At 36.6% G+C, this 9,348-nt stretch overlaps 1 protein-coding gene across 5 annotated transcripts; it reads left to right on the top strand.

Annotated features, from left to right (window-relative positions):
- Positions 1-400: 400 nt before the first annotated feature.
- LOC149013008 (chaperone protein dnaJ A6-like) lies at positions 401-5,969 on the top strand. Of its 5 annotated transcripts, XM_089159246.1 has the most exons (9): positions 401-487; positions 1,057-1,130; positions 1,432-1,634; positions 2,453-2,633; positions 2,743-2,887; positions 4,862-4,995; positions 5,072-5,214; positions 5,321-5,519; positions 5,620-5,969. In XM_089159246.1, the coding sequence occupies exons 3-9, from the start codon at positions 1,485-1,487 to the stop codon at positions 5,943-5,945; spliced, it is 1,278 nt and encodes a 425-aa protein (XP_089015372.1). In that variant the 5' UTR covers positions 401-487; positions 1,057-1,130; positions 1,432-1,484; the 3' UTR covers positions 5,946-5,969. The 5 variants fall into 5 exon arrangements, with proteins under 5 accessions (XP_089015372.1, XP_089015374.1, XP_089015371.1 ...); XM_089159248.1 differs by lacking the exon at positions 1,057-1,130 and having other exon boundaries at positions 1,475-1,634; XM_089159245.1 differs by lacking the exon at positions 1,057-1,130 and having other exon boundaries at positions 1,438-1,634.
- The last annotated feature ends 3,379 nt before the right edge of the window (positions 5,970-9,348 follow it).

Raw genomic sequence — 9,348 nt, 5'->3', positions numbered from 1 at the left:
ATTATATCAATATCTTAAATTTAAAAATATTATTAATAATACATATCTTGTAAATTTTTTTGTGAAAATTATAGTTGGGGAAGAAATAGTAAGACCGTAGTAGGAGGAAAAAAATGAGTCGACCATGGGTTTTTCGTTAAAGGTTATTTTTGTCATTTTAAAATATTTAATTAAATTAAATTAATATTTCACAGTGATTTTTTTGATGATAAAGGGTGTCTTTGATATATTTGGACTTCCAAAAAATTTAATTGATAAAAAGAATAAAGGTAACGAGGGGTGGTGCTGAAAAGTGCAAACTTCCTTAAAATTAAAAAATTTTTAATTTAATTTATTATATGATTTTTCCAACAGCAAATCAGACTATAAATACACGTCAACAAAGGCGGTAAACGTCTCCGCCAAGCCTTTTGGGGGAACAAACCTCTCTCTGATCTCTCTATCTCTCTTCTTCTGCTTTGCTTCCCGCTCATCTGACACAGAATCTGTAAGATCTCTAACTCTCGCCTTATTTTACTTGTCGATCTGGTTTATCGTCTTTCAATCCGATGAAACAACCGCAAAGAATGGCCCCTAGATTAGGTCTCTTTGTGGTTTTTTGTTTATGAGCTAATGCGTGTAAATTTGGTACTCAATTTTAATTCGAATTTGACTTGGTCTTCTGTTTCCTGTTAAATTTTTCGTTTCTGTGCTGGGTTTTGGTTACTGACTGTGATGGTGGATTTCTTTGACGCATGAATCTTCTTTTCTTGTTTTCGATGATGAATGAACTGTAGCCCTCCCTTACCCTCTGGATTTTATGAGTGATGATGCTTGTGGTTGTTCGCACCCACAGAAGCATTTGTTCGTTCTTTCTTTCTTATCTGCTCAATTTCTTTAATTGGATATCTTTCTTTGTTTCTATAATTCTTTTTAATTCTGTCTATGGGGGGCGGGAAGAAGGAGGGGTGAGATATTTCGATGCATGTGTTTGATTCGATCACCAACTATACCGACTTCCGTAATTGTGTTTTATCTTATCATCTCTCTCTTGGGCAATTTCATGTTGGCGAATAGGGTCGTTCTGTTAACTCGTAGATCATTATCCGGCGATGCAGTTTAAGATGGTTTTCTGCATTCATCTCTACAAAGTAATATTCGTTTGGCTATTTTATTTACTTGCACCATTGAATTAGTTATTTTCGTGATAAATGCGTGCATATTTCTTTTTGTTTAGTACTTCTGTGTATGGTTATATCTGTAGTGAATCTAATGATGGAATGTTTTATTTTAATTTTGTATGCAAAGATTGTTTTTCCCCCTCCTTTTCTTCTGTTCATCGCCAAACATTGATAATCTTGGTAGTGTTGTGCACATTCTTGCGTGATTCTGTGCTTTATTCTCTTATTCATCATTCTCCCTTTTGTTCTTCTTATGCATGTTGGAGCTCAGAATCAGCAGCGAATTTGATTTCAGTTTTTGTGGTGTCTTGAAGTGCCACAATCATGTTTGGCCGTGGTCCAAGGAAGAGTGATAGCACAAAATACTATGAGATACTTGGTGTCTCAAAAAGTGCAAGTCAGGATGAACTTAAAAAGGCATATAGGAAAGCTGCCATAAAGAATCATCCTGACAAAGGTGGTGACCCTGAGAAGGTCAGTCTTACTTTCTCACTTCTTTTCTGCTTTTGGCATTTAATTAAGTAAAGGCTTCCATGCTACTAATATGATTTAAGTATTCATGATACATGTAAGAATCTTCAATCTGTTGTCGAATCTATTGAAGGGGCCGTATTTTTCCAGACGTCCTGCTTCCATGTGTATTAGTGATCATCCAACCTTTGGCATTTTTGAACCAAACTTGAACTTGTTAGCAGTCCAAGCTTCTTTTGTGTAATAGGCTTAAAAGGGAACCCTTGATGCTTTGGTATTGCAGCTTGGGCTTAATTGTCTGACCTATGGGACTCAGAAAGAATGTCCTTCAACTGAACAGCATATTTATGTACTCGATAGCAAGTAGGCGACTTAATTTTAAGTCTGTTATTCCCTTAGAAGGATTTTTTTGCTTGTCACATTTTGAATGTCTTGAATACCCAATTCTGTGATTGAAGTCTGTTGTGTATACTTTATTGATTTCACTGCTATCCGATTAAGAACTTCTTCTTAGAGCACCCTCTAATTTGTAGTCTCGTTTAGTAAAGAGAAGTTGAACTATAGTATTATATTTTATGTGTTAACAAAATGGTACCTTTTCCTTTAGACTGATTTTTGCTTTTTCTGTCTTGTCACCAAGACACCAACTAATATTTGTTTGATGGGTAAAAGTTTACACTAACGCACAATTGTGCACACTACTCGTGTTTTCTTGTTTGATTCCAAATGTTGCAAGTATATTGGGTTTTCCAGATTGAGGAACTTTTTCCATGAGTTATTTATATTTATTGATTGTGCATGTGTATTGCTTCTGGAATCAGTTCAAGGAGTTGTCCCAGGCTTATGAAGTGCTCAGCGATCCTGAGAAAAGAGAAATATATGACCAGTATGGTGAAGATGCACTTAAGGAAGGAATGGGAGGTGGTGGTGCCTCTCACAATCCTTTTGATATATTCGAATCATTCTTTGGTGGTGGAGCTTTTGGTGGTGGAGCTTTTAGTGGTAAGGCATTTCTGCTTTTCTCTATATTTTGTGTGCTATATTTTGTGTGATTTTTTCAACTTCCTGTGAAAGATATCTATACTTTTCTTTTACTATTTAAATTTTGTAGGTGTTGGTGGTAGCTCAAGAAGCAGAAGACAGAAACACGGTGAAGATGTAGTCCACACCTTGAAGGTTTCTCTCGAAGACTTGTACAATGGAACTTCTAAGAAGCTGTCTCTCTCGAGAAATATACTCTGCCCAAAATGTAAAGGGTATTACCTCTATCCATTTCCTTTTATTTATATTTCCGGGTGTGGTGGGTGGGTGTAAATGGTCTAAGTATGGTCCTGCATGGAAACTTGTTCATTGTTTGGGGATACATTTCGTCTACTGAGAGTGGAGTGGAACTAACCTTGCCTAGTTACTGCAGAAATGAGCTTCGAAATTATAATGTAGCACCACATTTGCTTTGTTTTGTCCTATGGTTCCAATTATTGTGTTTTTCCTTGAAATTCCGTTCGTTTCTATTCATTAACTTCATGTGAATAGAAGATTACTGATGTTGAGGTATTCTATGTTGACCACCATAATATACATTGGTTCTGGCTTATAAAAACCATCCAAAATGTTGTTATAAGTGGGTGAGATAGGGATTTCTGAAGGATACGGCATTTAGTATGAGATCCAGTGTGGATAAAAGGTCATTTTGTTGAGTGGCGGTCGTACATCCAACATCTTATCAATTGTCAATTCTTGTTCTAGTAATCTTTAACTATAATTGTGGTTGAACTCAGTCCTTCTGTTTTACTTAGATGTGAACCTAAGTGCTAATCCTGAGCTGGTGGTATCCAGTGGGACATCAAATAGTGACAGGATTGTGGGAGAAAAATACAAACCAAAATTGAAAACTAAACTAATAACACAGGTAGCAGCATGAATTTCTTGGCCAATAATCAAGTCAAGGGAAGAAATTTGCAAGGTTGATCAATAACTAATGGTTAACTTCATACTTACGGATAATCTTGCTTGGGGTAGGACAAATAAGACACCTGCTGAATTGATAGTTACCATTGGTGCTCCAATAGATCAACTGAGCCTCTATAGTAACTAATTGATTAGTTAGAGACCGTAGATACAGGGTTTCAAAACCGCCCATGGTTGTGAAGAGTCACCACAAAGGAGCCTGCTAAATCACCAGAGGAGGGAGCCTTTTTTGTGACCACATAACCAAAGCGACAAGCCAATTGCGTTACTCAAATTCCTTTACAAGAATGTAGTTCCCTAAAAACATACCTGGAAGCCTAAAAAACAAACTTAAAAAGGGAAGGATTAAACAAATCCTAAATCATCAAGGTAATGTAATACTGATTAGAAAACTGAAATTCAAAGAAAAACCAACTCAAAATTCTAAATTAATGAAGCGAATCCAAATTTCTACCTTCTACCCGTATCCATAGCCTTTTAAAGTAAAGAAAACCTGTTGGAGCACAGATACAATAATTATAGGATAGAACCCAAGCTGAGTTCCACTAAATTAAACTGGTTTTTTTTCTTCTTTTCTGATGATGATTTATCTGCATCAGACTCTTTAGCATTTCTTGGAAAATTCAGGCTGTTCGGATGGACATTTGTCATTTTCTTATTCTTATTTATCTATGTTTGAATTTTTAAGAATAATTGGAGAATCGGCTTTTTGATTGATGAGGGCCTTTGTCCATTGAGTGTTCTAGTCTAAAGTGAATTGAACTCTTGTTGGGCTGGTACCTGCCTGTTTTTTCCCACTGGAAAGAAAAATGCAGATGGATGGACCATTAGTTAATATTCTTTAGCTGATTGGTCTGGAAAATTTTATAGTAATGATTGCTAGGAAAGAGTGTTCCTCTTGTATTGGTATCAATAGTCACTTGGAACTGCTAGACACAAAATTCAACATGTGGCATGAAAGTATGATTCACTATTTTTACTTGTAATTGTTACATCACGTGCATCTTTGTTTCCTGCTAGACCACCCTGACTTCCAAGTTACTATGCGGCCTTATTTTAGATATTCTTAATTTACTGTAGCTGCCAGGTTGGTGTCATTTACTTTTGCTTAGCTTCGATATTTAACCTTTCTAATGCTTTCAAATGCCTGATTTTCATCTAACCAAGTAGATGTGATTTTGAACTGCTACCATGGCTTTTACTTGAATGTGCATTGCCTATATGCTGGACTGGTTTCTTATGTGCATCTGATATGATTACAGTAAAGGGTCAAGGAGTGGGTCATCTGGAAGATGTTTTGGATGCCAAGGTACAGGAATGAAGATTTCAACTAGACAGATTGGACCAGGCATGATCCAACAGATGCAGCATGTTTGTCCAGAGTGCAGAGGCTCAGGTATTGAAATAGGCACCGGTCCTGCTGCAGTCAAAATTGTGACTATGATCCTCGTCTTAAATATATCTTGGTGCAGGTGAGGTTATCAGTGAGAAGGATAGATGCACAAGCTGCAAGGGGAACAAGGTTACCCCGGAGAAGAAGGTTCTAGAGGTTCATGTAGAGAAAGGAATGTTGCATGGCCAGAAAATTGTTTTCCAGGGTGAAGCAGATGAAGCTGTAAGTGCGATGGAGACTTTATTCTAGGCATTTATCCTGGAGTCCTTTTGGTATAACATCTTAATTAATTCCAATTTCACTAATGTTCTGAGGCTCCTGTTTGCAGCCTGATACCATTACAGGTGACATTGTTTTTGTATTGCAACTTAAGGAGCACCCCAAGTACAAGCGGAAATATGATGACCTCTATGTAGAACACACACTCAGTTTGACCGAGGCTCTCTGCGGCTTCCAGTTTGCTTTAACCCACCTTGATGGCAGGCAATTACTGATCAAATCGAACCCCGGGGAGATTATCAAGCCAGGTATTATATTGATTTCTCCATCTGTGGGAACTAGGAGTGATCTTACCTGATTCTCTCTATAGAAAATAACATTGTTGCTTTCTTTTACTTTGCCATGCAGGTCAATACAAGGCAATCAATGACGAGGGTATGCCACACCATGGGAGGCCCTTTATGAAGGGGCGACTGTACATCCAGTTCCATGTAGAATTCCCAGATTCTGGGGTCCTTTCCCCGGAGCAGTGCCGCACCTTGGAGACAGTCCTACCACCAAGAGTTAGCAGCCAATTGTCAGAAATGGAGGTAGATGAGTGTGAGGAGACCACCTTACATGATGTCAACATTGAGGAGGAGATGAGGAGGAAACAACAGCAGCAACAGCGGGAAGCATACATTGATGATGATGATGAGCATTCGATGCCTAGAGTGCAGTGTGCACAGCAGTAGAAATCCTGGCTCCCCCCCCCCCCCCCCCCCCAAACCCAAACCCAAACCCAAACCCAAACCCCTACCCAAAAACAAATTCCCCTGCTTTTCAACCCCCTTGTCCATGATCTTAATTCTTACATTAGGAGATGCCTGCTCTTACCTGGTAGGGTATTAAATCATATTTCTATTGCTACATACGATTTATTTGTGATTTTTTACTTTTTGATTGATTTTGGGTTATGAATGGTGCCTTCTAGAAATTAGCCAGCCAGCCAGCCAGCATTATTTTCTGAATGCATATTTTAAAATTGGGTTTCAATGTCGCTTCTAAAGTTGTTCTGAATGGTGTCTGTTGCTCTTGGAATACAAAGCATTTTCTGTACTACAAAAGAATAAATACATAAACGATATAAGAAATGAAATGAAATGAAAGCAAGCACCTTCTGTACTGACATGTAGATGATGTAGATGATGCCTTTTCTAATATCTATAAAGAAAAGATTTCACTAAATAAATAAAAGGCAATTAATTGGGTGTGTACTGCCTGTCCTTTCTTTCCTTAATGACGTACAAAAGTAAAGCTGTAAAGCTCGAATCAAGCTTGTCAAGAGCTCTCTCTTTTAACTTTCATAAATATGGAAATATTTGTTGTACTGTTTCTGTTTGTTTTGCATGTGTGGTTTGTTTTCAGTTTTCATAAAGATGGAAATGTTTGTTGTAGGACCTCTGTTTTTTCTGACAGCCAAGTTTTATTTCAGAAATGGACTATTCATTTTTACATTACATAATTAAAATTTATTTTATAAATCACATTAAAATATTATAATAATAATTAAAAAAAATAAAAATTAATGTGTGTTGTTAATAGACTTCGACCCTTTGAATTTAATGAGTTGCATTCACATGTTATTGAAGAGTGAAATCATATAGGAAAAATCTGGTGTTGCAAATTCTAGAATTTCTATCTTCTTCTTCTTCTTCTTGTTTTTCATATAACATAGAACCGAAAGTTCCCCAGTTGACTGATTTACCCCTCTTGTAGTCCACTCCATTGATATACTCAATCAACCAAACTAGAGTTGCATTTTATGGATCCCATGAAGAACTGGATTAGAACTTCTTCCATATTGAGAATTTCCAAATTAGGTATTAGCCCATGAGATTCGTAACCCTGGGGCTTGGTAAGCTATGATCTCAGGAATACTTTCTGATGCCTCCCTTAGCAGCAAACAGATGCAAAACCTAAGGAACAAACAAAATTAGGGTTATGAGAGAAGGAGATGAGATAGAGAAAACAAAATGCTATGGTTAAGGGTTAGAAAATTATTGATCGTTGGATCAGAATAGGACAGTTGTCATCAATCTAAAGGTGAAACTGAAGCATATCTGAGCATCTTAAACCTGAAGCTTGTAAAGATCCGGTTGGCTAGTTGCACCCTTGTCTTCTATCAGATACAATTATTTCTTGGGTTAGCTCTTCTAGTTTCTTCAATATGAATTAAGTCACTTTTCTGTATAGGGGTATTAGAAGACTTTTGATAAATGTGATCATGCCAACCCAATCAAATTTTTTTTTATTTTTTTTATTTTTTGTACCTAATCATTTATTGAAGCTATTCTTGGACAAAATTCTAACATGATCACTCTTTACTTTTTCTATCAGAGTTCTGTCATTGGTACATCTTAGTATTCTTACTTTTGCTATACCTAAATTTATTTATTGGATGTTTATTAACAATCCAATATTTTGCACTATACATCATAGTTAGTCATACAACGGTTCTCAAGAGTTTTCATTTGAGCTCTAAAGAATATATCAAACATATTTTTTTCACTTTATCCATATTATTTTAATTAAAAAAAAAAACACTATTCTCTTTCTCTATATGGCTTTCTTTATTTATGATTAAGAAATCTAGAATAATTGTTTTGTGAAATCTCCTTCTTATCAAGTTTCATCTCTTTCATCTGTTTAATCACGATCAAAATCACATACAAGATATTCTTCCTCAATTAAAGTTTGCAAGACCTATACCATAGGATGAGAAACTTGTGCCATATTTTGAATATTAAGAGGGATTAAGAGGTAGCAAGTAAAGAGTTTAGCCATAGGAGCATTATTAATTAAGTAGCTATGGTAGTTCAATTAATTATATTAAATCCTCTTTTTGCATCAACTCATGTTATTGAATTGGATCTTTGTTAATATACCAAGTGGCCGGATGATTCTTGGCTAGCTGAATTATTGCAAACTGTACGTACATTTGAAGGCCTCCTAGACCCTAAGGAAGAGGGAGATCATGATGAGTCCATGACCCATGCATTAAAATTCATTCAATTTCAACTGTGAGCATCTGAAAAAGGAAAAGGGGACCAACCAATGCTTCCCTTTTTCCTAGCTAAATGATGTGGGTAGACAGAGACATCAGACATGTACATGCATTCAAATTTATTCAGGTGGACAGCAAATAATGAGATCTTGAATAAACTCAAAACCCAGAAATTAAGAATATATATATAGGGAAAAGAAAGGAAGTGCAGGTTTAGAATCTAGATCATCTGGGATTTGATTTGAAAGGTGGGTTTTGGGGTATTGCATGCATTGAGTTGAGGTGGGATGGGGGGACCTCTATCTGTCTGTGTTCCCAAACAAATCCATCTTTTCCCAGTTGATTGTAGAATCTCCCTGTCTTGACCCTTTAAACATTTGGTTGGTTTGATTGATTGGACTTTGAAAACTCCCACTCCACTCAACCATGGAAATCTAGAAACCTTGGGTTTGAGCTGCTAATTAGTTAGTTTGCAAAACAGCCAAGATTTGGGCGGTCGATCACATTATAGATTTGCAAGCTCTCCCACTCTTCTGTCGACTGTGTCCCTCTTTGTCGCTGCAGAAAGAAACTAATGAAAATGCAGGCTTGCAGCAACTCTCTCTCTGGAAGGGTAAGACTGTAAGAGTAAGACCACTCTTTAGAGACAAGCCGCAAATGCACTTGTGACATTCTGAGCCTTTTAAGTGGAAGAGATGGAATGGAACAGCTTTCATCAGGAGAAACGTGTTAATTTATTAGAATACAATGCACAGAAAGATTAGTCTGAGAAGGGAAAGAACCCATCCAGTAGTAGATCTCCGGATCTCTATATTGTCTAAGGTAGATAGTGATAGATTGTGAAGGTGATGACGTGTTTTCATGGCATTCACTCTTGAAGCATCCAATTTTGTAGTACGGAACACTTACTTAAAATGAACCTTCAATACTAAAGAACCCAGTTGTCCATAAGTTATCGAAAAACCCTAGATTTGTTTTTGAAAGATTTAACTTGTTTGGTTGGGTAACTTGGGTTGGGTTTGTTTTGATATAATAAACTCATAAAAAAAAATAACATTTTTAAGTTGGAGAATTTATTAAAATAAACCAAG

Source organism: Hakea prostrata, chromosome 6 (assembly GCF_041222555.1).
Source record: "Hakea prostrata isolate BN-2017 chromosome 6, UWA_Hpros_2, whole genome shotgun sequence".
NCBI lineage: Eukaryota > Viridiplantae > Streptophyta > Magnoliopsida > Proteales > Proteaceae > Hakea > Hakea prostrata.
This window is presented reverse-complemented; position numbering and strand designations above follow the sequence as displayed.

What these genes read in the sequence shown, in the direction of transcription:
- LOC149013008 (XM_089159248.1), top strand. Translation starts at nt 1,485, where the DNA reads ATGTTTGGCCGTGGTCCAAGGAAGAGTGATAGCACAAAATACTATGAG. An exon ending in AAGGTGGTGACCCTGAGAAG is followed by an intron (nt 1,635 to 2,452) that starts GTCAGTCTTACT and finishes TTCTGGAATCAG; the next exon opens with TTCAAGGAGTTGTCCCAGGC. An exon ending in TCCAGAGTGCAGAGGCTCAG is followed by an intron (nt 4,996 to 5,071) that starts GTATTGAAATAG and finishes ATCTTGGTGCAG; the next exon opens with GTGAGGTTATCAGTGAGAAG.